At 38.6% G+C, this 13,579-nt stretch overlaps 1 protein-coding gene across 3 annotated transcripts in view; it reads left to right on the top strand.

Annotated features, from left to right (window-relative positions):
* FNDC3B (fibronectin type III domain containing 3B) overlaps positions 1–9,732 on the top strand; it is a 370,196-nt gene extending 360,464 nt beyond the window's left edge. For all 3 annotated transcript variants that reach the window (XM_032258261.1, XM_032258262.1, XM_032258263.1), the window contains exon 26: positions 6,229–9,732. In XM_032258261.1, coding sequence (XP_032114152.1) covers positions 6,229–6,540 — 312 coding nt within the window. In that variant the 3' untranslated portion in view covers positions 6,541–9,732. The remainder of the gene's footprint in view (positions 1–6,228) is intronic.
* The last annotated feature ends 3,847 nt before the right edge of the window (positions 9,733–13,579 follow it).

The raw sequence follows: 13,579 nt of genomic DNA, 5'->3' as shown, positions 1-13,579 counted from the left end.
CAAATCTTTGCTTGGCACACACTGAGTGGGGAGCTACTTTGAATAACATCAGAAAAGATAGTGTTTTCCTTCATGGAGCAGCAGGAGCCATGGTGGGAGAATGCTGAAGGTCTTCATGGAAATACCAGGGAGTTAGCAGCGAGATACGGGAAGACAGAGTCAGAGGCCATGAAACCTGGACCAGTGTCACACTGTAGTCATTAGCAAAGGAGTAAAGTGGAGGACAGTAATGGAACAGGCAGAGCCGGGGCAATTTCAGGGGTGAGCGTTGGTGTTTGAGTTGGAAGTGGGGTCTCACCTAGGATCCACCGTCCTCTTATTTGATAAGAGACTTTTAAGAAATTAACAGCCTCGGCTGGGCGCGGTGGCTCAAGCCTGTAATCCCAGCATTTTGGGAGGCCGAGGCGGGTGGATCACGAGGTCAAGAGATCGAGACCATCCTGGTCAACATGGTGAAACCCCGTCTCTACTAAAAATACAAAAAATCAGCTGGGCATGATGGCACGTGCCTGTAATCCCAGCTACTCAGGAGGCTGAGGCAGGAGAATTGCCTGAACCCAGGAGGCGGAGGTTGCGGTGAGCCGAGATTGCGCCATTGCACTCTAGCCTGGGTAACATGAGTGAAACTCCATCTCAAAAAAAAAAAAAAAGAAATTAACAGCCTCTCTGAGCCTTAAGTTTCTTCATTTCTAAAATGAAAGTAAGAATATTCACCTGACAGCATAATTAAGAAGACAAAATTCAGCAAAGCAGACTTACCCTCCAGCATTTTCATATCCATTTCCTCTATTGATCCTCAGCCTCCTTTGGAGTAGTGTTACTGTTAGGTACTGGTTCTAGCTCCATGTTAAAGAAGAGAAAACGGAGGCACAAAGCTGTTACTTATCTGAGATCACAGACCTAGTAAGTGGCAGAGTAGGGACTGAGACTCGAAATATCCTGATTCCAGTGTCTGTGCTTGAGAAAAGCCTGCTAATGCTTCCTAGTGCCAAGTCCCAGCATCAGGCCCAGCTCTCAGGACTGCGCAGAGAAAAAGAACTCTTAATGACTACACACAGTTGTCACCTGCAACAGAATCGATGAAAGAGGTATATCAGAAAACCTGGCTTAGATGGCAGCTTTTCTCCAACTTGATAAACATCCCAACATTAACTTATCACCACCGTAGAGTGTCAGAATAAATAGTATACCTGTGACTTTGAAGACAGGGAAACCAAAGCCCAGATGGCAAATGTGGAGGGACCTGCTTTATCAAACTGGTTTGGTCCTAGAGGTTGCAAGCCGTCCCCTTCATCAACAGTTTCCAACAAAAGACTTGTCTCAGTAAATATCTACTTGAGCACTCTATACTTAAGAAATCAAATCTAAGTTAAGAAAGTAAAGAACATTCATAACTAAAAGATCTCTTTGAAGAAAAAAAATGACTGTTGTTTTCCTGAGACCTCCCATGTGCTGGGAAATAATTTACAGCGAGGCAGTTTCCTTGTGGTGTAGTCTGAACTGTTGAAGCCTCTCTGAGCCTTAAGTTTGTGCTGTGTATGGATTGGGGCAATCACATAACAATGAGCTCATCTTAAAAACCTTCATTTAGATTCATCATTGGAACTGTGAGCAGTGAGAAAGGAATGGTCTCAGGACTGCAGGGGGTTTTCTTACAGCTCTTAGTTGCTCCAGCCCCGCCATTTGTAACAGACAGCTAAGGCACATGCCACAGTTTTTTAAGAAACAAGATAACTCACCAGGAAGAATGTGCTTAAAATCTTATAAAAAGAATAACAAAAGCAAGATAAATCTGGGAAAGTATAAGTAGTAAACAGAATTGGTTGTCTGGAGTTTAGTCACTAAGCAAAAACAAGATGCTTGAAGTCTTAAAGTTTGAAAATGAGGGAGGAATATCTTGAAAAGGATAACTATCAGGTGAACATTGGAAGCCTGGCCTCCATTCCAAACCATAAGATCCTATTTCTGTCTTTCCACTTGGACCCAACACTAAATTCATGTCTGGTCCACTTGTGTTCACTAATGGAATGTGCTGTTTCTTGGTGAAGTTTACACGGGGGGCTTTAGAAACATATATAGAGACATGTGTAGATTCCCACTACCTGAATCTGGCAAGTGCTTCAAGTTGAGTTTGTTGGAAATTCATTTCTAGAGCATTTGTATTAATGGGCAGAATTACTTGGATTAAATTCTCCAATAAAAAGACATAGAGAGACTGAATTTTTTTAAAGACCCAACTGTATGCTGCCTACAAGAGTCACCTCACTTTTAAGGACACACACATATCAACTGAAAGTGAAAGGTTGGAAAAATATATTCTATGAAGTAGAAACCAAAAGAGAGCAGGGATAGCTAAACTTACGTCAGACAAAATAGACTTTTAAGTCAAAAACAATATAAAGAAACTTTATATAATGATAAAACAGCAATTCATCAGGAGGATATAACAGTTGTAAATAAAGATACACCCAACATTGAAGCAGCTAAATACATAAAATATTGAAGGATCAAAAGGGAGAGAGAAATTGCAACACAATAATAGTATGAGACTTTAATACTGTACAGATCATCCAGACAGAAAATTAATAAACATTGGACTTGAACAATACCATAGATGAAATGGACCTGACATTTCATACAACAACTGTATACACATCCTTCTCAAGCATACATGGAACATTCTCCAGGATAACTCAAATGTTAGGGCACAACACAAGTCTCAGCAAATTTTAGAAGACTGAAATTATATCAAGTGTCTTTTCAGACCACAGTGTTACGAAACTAGAAATCAGTACCGGAAGGTATTTTGGAAAATTCACGCATACATGGAAATAAAAAACGTGCTTCTGAACAACAAATGGGTCAATGAAGAAACTAAACGGAAATTTAAAATATTTTGAGACAAATGGAAACACAACTTATTAAAATGTATGGGATACAGCAAAAGCAGTTCTAAGAGCAAAGTTTATAGAATAAACACCTACATCAAAAAGGAAGAACGATCCCAACCTAACATTGCAACTCAAGGAACTAGGGGGAGGCAGAAACTAAGCCCAAAGTTGGCAGAAGGAAATAAGATGAAAACAAATAAATGAAGTAGACTAGAAAAATAGTACAAAGATCAACAAAGCTATAAGAGTTTTTTTAAAAAAAAAAAGAAAATCAAATCTTTAGCTAAACTAAAACACAAAATCAGAAAGAAAAGATTACAACAGATACCACAGAAACACACAGGATCATTTGAGACTATTAAGAACAAATATATGCCAACAAATTGGATGACCTAAAAGAAATGCATAAATTTCTAGATATATGCAACTTATCAAGACTGACGAAACAGAAAATCTAAAAGACCAGTGGGTAAGGAGATGGAATCGGTAATCAGATTTCCATCAAAGAAACGGCTAGGACCTTATGGCTTCATGGCTGAACTCTACCAAACATTTAAAGAACTAATACCACTTCCTCAGATTCTTCCAAAAAAGTAAATGAGGGGGAGATACTTCCGGACTCTTTTTTGCAAGGCCAGCATTATCCTCACACCAAAAGCAGGAAAGAACATTGCATACATACATACAGATATACATACATAACAGGCCAGTATCCTTGATGAACAAAGAAGCAAAAATCCCCAATATCGAGTTCAACAACACATTAAAAGGATCATCCACCATGATCAAGTGGGATTTATCCCTGGTTTGCAAGGATGATTCAAGGCACCCAAATTGACAAATGTGATAAGTCATTAACAGAATGAAGGCCAAAAACCATATGATTATCTCATTAGATGCGAAGAAAGTGACAAAATTGACAAGTTTATTAAAACAGTTTGTTGCTGTGTTTTTTCAGTTCTAAATAGCGATCATAGCTAACTCCTACTGTGCACTAACTTCATAGCAGGTGTGTTTCAAGCACTTTACAGGCATAATTCAGTACTACTCAGAGTTCTGATAATTTTATTTTCTTTTTTAATTATCAGCCAAATCTCTTACTGATTTGGTTTAGTTTCAGCTATTTTTGTGTGTGTGTGTGTGTGCCCATTGATGCTAATATAAGCCATAAATTTTCATGCAATTTTAATCTGATTATTATTTCCTTTTAAGTTTTTTAAGGACTGGTTTCATTTGGTAAAAGAACCCTGCGAGACTGTCTTCTTCCATCCCCCTTCAAAGGCTCTTGTTAGTTTCATGCAACCAAAATGTGATAATGTTTAAGGAAACTGGTCATTTTCAAGTTCCTATAATAGTGGCCCTCTTGATGATTATGTTAGTGTTAACAAATAGGAAGAAAACATGCCAGATCCTTCATAAAATAAATGAGGTTTGTCATACAGAGGTGAAACACTCAAGGCAGACCACCAAATTATTTAAAAGTTAATGTGTGATAAAGTGGGCTACGTAAAAAAAAAATTCCTCAAGAAAACAATTAGGCATGCCACAAAACTGAGAGAAAAGCTTCTCAACACACGTGTCTGTCAGAGAACTTACATCCACATCACATAACAAGGCCCTGCAAATTAATAAAAGTCAAGCAAATTGCAAATTAAAGATAGGCTAAAGATGTGTACATACTATTCTCAGAAGAAGGTACATGGATGACCAGGAGGCACATGCAGAGATGTGCAGCATCTTTAGGCATCACAGAAATGAAGGCACGGTGGCTCACGCCTGTAATGCCAACACTTCACGAGGCCCAGGTGGGTGGATCACGAGGTCAGGAGATTGAGATCATCCTGGCTAACACAGTGAATCCCCGTCTCTACTAAAAATGCAAAAAATTAGCCAGGTGTGGTGGCATGCGCCTGTAGTCCCAGCTACTTGGGAGGCTGAGGCAGGAGAATCACTTGAACCTGGGAGACGGAGGTTGCAGTGAGCCAAGTTCGCGCCACTGCACTGTGGCCTGGGTGAAAGAGCGAGACTTCGTCTTTAAAAAAAAAAAAAAAAAAAAAAGACTGATGATAAATGTTGGTGAGGATATGGGGCAACTCAGACTCTTCATGCTGTTAATTGGAGTGCACAGGGATACAGTCCCTTGGGAAAACTGTTTCTTGTGAAGTTAAATATAGAACTACTCTGTGACCCAGCACTTCTTTGTATTTAAACAAGAAAAAAATTTAACAAAGATTTGAACAAAAATGTTCATAACATGCTTATTGATAGCATTTTTATTATATGAAACCTCCAGACTGGAAATAGCCCAAGTGTCCTTCGGGAAGAAAACAGGAATTGAGGTATAGTCTGTAGTCATAAGGAACTGCTACCGAAGAGCTCGATAACATGAGTGAATCTCCAGCACAAGGGGGTGTACTCTGCATGGTTCCATTTATATGAACTTCTAGTACAAGCAAAACTACAGCATTAGAAGTCAGAATAGTGTCTACCTCTTGGGGTGGAGGTGAGATATCTTGAGGGGATGTGTTTGTGGTGTATCCAATTGTCGAAAAATCATCCCGCTGGAAAATTTACATTTCATTTGCTCGGTTTTTAATTGTTTCCATTTAAAAATGTTAATTTCGTTCTTGGGACCAGAAACCTAGAGCTATTTGTATTACGACATCTTCTGATTTATAGTCTAAATCAGGGCTCCCCAAACCCCAGGCTGGGTACCAGTACTGGGCAGTGGCCTGTTAGGAACCAGGCCACACAGCAGGAGGTGAGTGGTGAGCGGTGAGCGGGAGCATTCCTGCCTGAGCTCTGCCTCCTGTCAGATCCACAAGGCATTAGATTCCCATAGGAGCACAAACCCTACAGTCAACTGTGCATACAGGGATCTAGATTGTGCGCCTCTTATGCGGATCTAACACCTGATGACCCAAGGTGGAACAGTTTGGTCTGGAAACTCTCCCTGTCCGTGGAAAAATTGTCCTCCACGAAGTCAGTCCCTGGTGCCCAAAAGGTTGGGGACCACTGACCTAAGTTATTAAAATTTAGCAAGGTGCATCTTTACTACTTACAATGTCAGCTGCATTTCTAGTCAATGTCTTAGCTCCTTCTGTCAAAGTTCCAGTCACTGGATTTTATATCGTTTCATTCAAAATGTGTAAAAAGAATATCCCTTTTACAGTTGGAATTCAGATAGAGAGAAATACATTTTTATATCATTTTTGTTATAAAAGAATGAATGTGAATCTAAACCAAGAGTGAATGGAGTGACTCTAAACCAAGATTATTCTAGAGACAACAGTGTTGCTATAAATCAATTAACTAGGACCTTTTCTTTTCCTGAAAGGTGTACAAGGGAGAAGAAGCCACATTCCAAATCTCAGGCCTCCAGACCAACACAGACTACAGGTTCCGCGTATGTGCGTGTCGTCGCTGTTTAGACACCTCTCAGGAGCTAAGCGGAGCCTTCAGCCCCTCTGCGGCTTTTGTGTTACAACGAAGTGAGGTCATGCTTACAGGGGACATGGGGAGCTTAGATGATCCCAAAATGAAGAGCATGATGCCTACTGATGAACAGTTTGCAGCCCTCATTGTGCTTGGCTTTGCAACGTTGTCCATTTTATTTGCCTTTATATTACAGTACTTCTTAATGAAGTAAACAAACCCAACAAACTAGAGGTATGAATTAATGCTACACATTTTAATACACACATTTATTCAGATACTCCCCTTTTTAAAGCCCTTTTGTTCTTTGATTTATATACTCTGTTTTACAGATTTAGCTAGAAACAAAAATGTCAGTGTTTTGGTGCACCTTTTTGAAATGCAAAACTAGGAAGAGATTAAACTGGATTTTTTTTTTTTTAAGAAAAAAAAGCAAACCAGATACCAAAAGCTAGCTTTCTTATGTTTTCCTTTAAATTTTCAGATTTACCTTCATTCTATTTTCACTGATGTCTTTTGCAAGCCTTTGAATTTTGTTTTTGTTACAGTTCAGTAATTTATATTCACCAGTCACCTCTTATGTCTTGCGCATCTATATCTGTAAACATGAATCACAGTGTGTGTAGTTACAGGGCTCGGATTTCAGTGTTGTCAAGAGTATTAGCACACAGCAACAGCAACATACAGAAGATGTGTTCACTCAGATAAGACTGCCCTAAACAACCATGTCGTCACTCAGTTATTTAACTGTGTTTAGCTCATTTAAATCAAAATGTGTACTTTAATCTAAAATGTTTTAATCTGTATTTCTTATAATTTTAACACTATGAGCTGCCTGTATAAGAAATCAAGTAACCAAAATGCACCTATAAATTATGGAGCATTGTAGATTTTACTACGTCAATTCATAGCAGTAACTTTAAGAGGGCATTGTGCAATAGTTAGTTGTTTTCTTGTTCAGCTATTTTAAAGGCTGCTTTAACTTGTTTGTCTTTGTATATAACTACTTCTAATCACTAGAGTTATATATTCTGTTATGTTTGACCAGAATTATATGACAAGAACTGGTGACAGTTTAGTGCCTCTGCCCATTGTCCATGATTTACACTAATTGTGAGCAGTCTTCTTATGTGTCAGCTCATTATTTTTGAAACATTTGCCTTTAGGCTGTTCTTTGAGGTATCAATGAAGTGATTGAATTTCAATACCTTAATTCAGTGCACATAATACTAATGTAACAGCAGATGAAAATGCGTAAAAGAGAGTCATCTACATTTGTAGTTCCTATTTCTGTGGGTTTGCCTGGCCATGGTTGGAGAGGGAATGGTGATTGATGGTAAACACAAGGTGTTTGGGGGTCAAGAAGCCTAGATTCTCTCCCTGGATCTGTCACTAACTTGCTGCGTGACCTGAACACGTCACTTTACCTCTCTGTGCCTCAGTTTTCCCATGCATGAAAAAATAAAATGAAATAAAATGGGGATTCTAATGTTTGTAAGTGCTTTGAGATCTTTGATCAACAGGTGCTATTGGAGTGCAAAGTGTTACTCTTACGTGTTTATTTTGAGTCATGAGATAATCAATTTTAACCCAAAGTCATTGGATTATTTATATGAAGTCCATAATGTTTGAGTACCTCAGGGACATTTAAGAGTTGGAGGTGCAAATATATTCCAAAAGGGTGCAACAGACACAGTGTATTCCCCTGCTTCTGTTTTTGTATATTTTTGCTACTTGGTTTTTCTTGATCATAGCTATTTGTGCTTGGTGTTTGTTGTCTAAGATGCAGTATCCTGTACTAGCTTATAATATTCCCATACCAAAGTCATGGGGAAACCAACAATATTTTGTTTTTGGTTTATTTATACTATATTCTGCATACAGTACTTTAAATGCCAATTACAGTGCAATCTTTATTTATTGTAAAATTTTTAAATGTACTTATGTACTAATTTTCCCTTGTAGCATGTTATATTTTTGTGTTTTATACTTTTGTAATTTTAGGTCAGTCTTGTTCCTTGGCAACATCTGTAGTATTATTAATCTTCTGACATTTTCTTGTGTTTTTAAAGAGATAAGAGCATCTAGTGCATTAAATGCCAAAAAAAAAAAAAAAAAAATCCATTATCAGTGATTGAAAGGTTTACATGTACCCAAAAACCGTAATCATCTCTTGGAAGAAAATGCTAAGTTCAATGAATTATTCTGTGTGCCTATATTGATGTAGTGAGTGCTAGAGAGTTCTGTATTTTATTATTGACTATAATAATTAGTTTAATTAGCTTTGCAAGCTGATGGCATCAAGGTAAATATATTTTTTGCCAAAGTCCTGGCCTTCCAAAACTCATCCCCCTATTTAAACATGTGCTCTGATCCACTATGATACAGCGTCTGCATTTTCTAAGAAAATTTCATGTAGGTGTTTTGGGGAGAGGTATTTTTTAAGCAACGAAAATTCAACTGAGTACAAAACCTCTTCTATGGGGGTTGGGGAAGTCTCTTTTTTTCAGACACTTCAGAACTGCTGCTATAAACAAATTCTCTGAATTGGTTGAATTTTTTTTATAGTACTTTAGGCCAAAATTTATATGAATATTTGCTCTTCTTGAGATTTTCATACTATCATTTAACGACCAGAAAGCTGAAGTGTGTGAAATACAAGCTGACGGCACTTTATTTTATTGCTCTCCATTATTTGGTATTCATTATATTCCTACAGTCAGAAAATTATTACTCTCTATGGCACTGTTTTCTATCACAGATATGTATATGTGATATTGATATATAACTACATATATTGCCATTACACACGAACAATAAAATAAAGTGTTCTATTAACCCAATCTCTTTGCCCTTTTGCTATGTGAGGATTGAATGAGTGGCCTTCTGACGCTCCGACTCTTCCCTGTATGTCAAACTCATCCCTGGCACAAGAAATTCCAGTCGTGTGAAGCAAACTGCCCTTTGTCCTCAAAGAAATTGTTGAAAACTTTTTTTAAAAGATTTTTTGCATATTCTCTGCCTTGTTCTTCTCAACTTGAAATGTTGGCATTTTCTAACCTTGCTTTGTCGGCTACAGTAATTCAGTATTCATGTCAAAATTGAGAAGTGCCCTAATTGAATGTGTTTAAATGTTATCCTTGCACAATTCTTTAAATTGAAAGACAAAATGTTTTACCTCACTGTTGGACATACATTCCAAACTTTTCAACTCTAGGAGAAAAAAAAAAATCATATGTTTTCCTGTATTGTAAATTTTAGACTATTACATATACATTGTATTAAAACTGCCATATCAATTTTAATGTATAGATTTTGCAAATACTATGCTATATGTAATACCTAACTGTATCTGTAGTGTATATGTAATATATTTATGCCCAATAAATGTTTTAATTCTTTCTGACTTAAGTAGGGTTTTTCTGCCATGAACAGGATTGCTTTTGTTGTTGTTGTTCCTTTTTAAATACTTAAAGCACATCCAGAGACGTTGAGAATGCACGTGTGTTTGGAGGCCGGCAGGCGGCCTGGGGCATGACGTGTAGCGCCTTTTGCAGAAACAGCGGCAGCTCAGCTCCTGCTGACCGAGCAGGAGCTGGCGAGCTCCTCAGTCCTGCTTGCAGGACTGTGAGCCACAATCACATACGTCCATGTTTCACAAGAGCTGAAAATCCAGATTTCCCCCATGGGCTAACTAAAACGTGATTGTGGGCTGTATAGGCTGCCAGTGTAATCTTTTATCAGAGACTCTGCAGATAATGTACCTTTTCGCCTAACATTTTATCTGTCTGCCAAAACTCGGGAGTCCAGGTCTCCCTCTGTTCTCCTGGCACTCTGGGTGCTTCCTGTCCCCTGACAAACTCTAGACTCCTTTCCTACAGGTCTCATTCAACAGCAACAACAACAGCAATGAAACTCAGTGTCCTGCTATGGCCGTGGGTTTGTCATTTTACATTGTCTTGGTAGGAATTCTCTCTCTCTTATTTTTCAGGAAAATGTATTTAAAAAACTAACTTTATTGAAGCTCACTAGATGAATGGTCACTATTCTTGGTAAACATGGTAAATTGAGGACAGCAGATTTTGTTTGCTGCCAACACCACTATAAAAATATAGTAAAGGATTTTTTTTTTCAGTTACAACCCTCAAGACTGGGAAGAATGAGAGGAGAGATTGGTGCCAGAATTTTGGAAATAAGATCAAAAGATTAATTCAAAATTTGGCAGAGAAGAAAATGAGCGTCAGTTTTTTTATTCTCAATGCAGCATACCCTGAAGGCTGAAAAATTGACAGCAACATATCCCTTTGAAGTGAAGGTGAAGAGAGAAAGAAAGCTAAAATAGTATTGGTTGAAAGCTGTTTAAAATGAAGTTAGAGCCATAAAATCCCTCCCCATTTTTTTTCCCCGTTGGACAAAAATGCCCCCCTCCCCACCCACCTTCATCACTCTTGCAGAAGCCTAGAGGTTTATCCTCAGGAAAAGGTTCAAATAGAAAGTCTCTGGACTGGGAGACACCGTCCACAGTTGAGAATGAAGGCACCATATCAAAAGCACATTAGTGAACATGGACATTTGGAAGAATATTACAAAGAGCCTTACCTGAAGAGCCTCATGGACTGGGAGAAAAAAAGATCTAAAAATTTTCAATGACATTTCAGCCAGAGCTCTCTTGGATAGTACTTTTTAACCTGTGCATTAATATCACCTACCAATAAAATGAGTATTGTGGAGGCATCAGTATTTTTCAGAGTTCCCCAGGTGATTTCACTGTGTATATGAAATTGAGAACCATTGCTGTGATGTGAAACTCTCAGTCAGCAATTTCCTATCACCTTCTTAGTTCATCTTAACCAAGGCTAACCTAACATCTGATGAAAGTGTGTAAAGTGGATGAAAAGCCAAAAACCAACAACTTGGAAGAATCAGAGACTACATGGAGAAGGAGCTTTAAAAACCTGTCATATCTCCAGAGAGATGAGAAAAGATAAGGCATCTATAGCATAAAGATAGAATGGTACAGAAAAGGAACTGTTAACAAGAAAATGTTGTTGGAAATTAAACATTCAGTACAGGGGTTAGAAGCTGAAATTTAGCAAATAACCCCAAAAAATGGAAAAAAAAAAAAATGAAAAGATTAGGAGCAGACGAGGACCATTCAATAACCAAGTAATAGGAATTCCAGAAAGAACAGAAAATGGAAGAGAGAAAATCATTAAACACATGAGTTTCTAGAATAGTAGGACATGAGGGCACACAACACAATGGATGAAAATAGGACCTGTACCAAGGCCGCCATCTTGAAGTTTCAAAACACTAGGACCAGGAGAACCTCCACAAAACGAAAAGCTGGTCACATAGAAGGATTAGGAATCAAGTAGTTGCTACACTTACGTGTTAGGCATAAGTGAAGCAACTACTTCAAGATTTTGAAAGAAATAGGTTTCTCACCTGCCTCTTCTCAATCAAGTGTAATCAAATGAAGACATTTTTAAAATTGCAAGATCTCACAAGTTTGCCTCTCAATGCACCTTTTCTCAGAAAGCTGCTACAGGATATGCTTTCCCATAGAAGTCAATAAATCAGAAAAAAAGCGTTCATGGGATTCTGTTTCCAGTGCTTTTTATTTAGGTCAGAAGCTGGCTCTCTGACCCTTTGCCACAAAAGGACGTATGCAGCTGTCACTTTCTTACCCTTTCCCCACCCCCAGCTGACCTGAGTGCACACATGCACTTCCCTTACAGATCCTTAAAACGATCATATCTGTAAAATGACCCTTTTAAACAAATCTCTCAGGATATTTTGCTTTGAGCCAATTAAAATTAATAGTTATATCTGTCTCCAGATACCCTTTATTCAGGGTGACAACTAAAAAGTAATTCCCACCTCCACTGCTAGACTAGAAGTACCTCAAAAGCTGGGGGAAGAGAGTGTGTGCATGGGGCAGCAAGTCTCACTTTAACTTTGCAGCATCTATCACATTTTCTGGCCCATATTAGAAGCTCAAAAAGATTCATTGAATTGAACTCAACTAATTTGGTAACCAAAAGTTGGCATAACAGTGATGTGACCCATAGACTTTTGCTGCTTTGACCCATAATCTTTTCCCTCAGGTGTGTTATTTTCAGTGCAATACTTTGCCTGCTTTTTTAATGAAATAGTTGTCAATATTTTAAAAGTTGGAAATTTTGCATAAAATACCGGAATTCCAGGTTCTACTGAGAGTTAGAAGACCTGGCAACTCTAGGTCTCATTCTGATATGGAGGTTGTCAATGGAGGTGAATATTGGCTGGCCTTGTTGGTTGGGGCATTTTGTTCCGCTCTTGATCACATTTTTCACTGAATCTCTGGCATGGATATGGTTGTTACCTTTTCTAACATCTCTATCAAAGGTGAGTAAACGTGGGCAGGACCCAAAATGACGGAATGAGGACCATCATCAATCCACTTCTCCGTAAAAATGACAAAAACCCTGGCAAAAATGTACCAGAATCAACTTTTTCACTACTTTGGAAATTAACTGCAGGTTTGCAACAATCTGAACCTTGGTAAGAACAGCTGGTTTTGTGGCGTTTTGACTCAGTCTGCTCCATCGTAGTCTTGGAATCAGCAGCCCTACAGCCAGGGGAGGGAGCATGCTCAGGTTGGAACTCCTCAAAACGTCTCCTCCCCAGCGTGTTGTCACTGTTTATCCTACCTCACAGCTACCTGCCATTTGTAGGGTGTTACTGTTTAAATTGACTGGGAGCTGCTCCATGGGAAAAGCCAGGGCTCCTATTGAAAAATAATCAGTGCAGTTGTTTAACATGGCAGCTGCCTAGGCTGCTGTACCAGTTGAGGACGGTAAGTTGGCTAAAAACTTGAAGATCTGGGGAATGAAATGTCCATAGGGGGCTTTTAAAAGTTCCTAAGGTAGTCCTGGGGATCTAGCAGACCATATACACATGCAGGGCCATGCCCAGACTCAGAAGATGGAGAAAGCCCCTGTCTTTTACTTCTGTCTGATCTAGAGGTCTTGGCTTAACCAGAATTGTAAACTTCCTGAGCTTTGAAGGTGTACATCAACATTCAGAGCCCTTGACAAAGAGTGGAAGATTTATTGGTTCCTGGTATTTGAGGAAATCTGTGACCAGTCATTAGGGGACCATTAAGCTGAACAGAGATTACATTGGCCAGATGCAAAGGAAGAAGCTTCGAAGAATATGATCCGAATTCTTAGATTAACCCAATAGGGAGTGGGGAAGTGATTGTTAAA

The sequence above is a fragment of the Sapajus apella genome, unplaced genomic scaffold (genome assembly GCF_009761245.1).
Source record: "Sapajus apella isolate SASKATOON/1434 unplaced genomic scaffold, GSC_monkey_1.0 scaffold101, whole genome shotgun sequence".
Classification (NCBI taxonomy): domain Eukaryota; kingdom Metazoa; phylum Chordata; class Mammalia; order Primates; family Cebidae; genus Sapajus; species Sapajus apella.
Note: the sequence above shows the minus strand (reverse complement) of the source record. Positions and strands in the feature narration are given on the sequence as shown.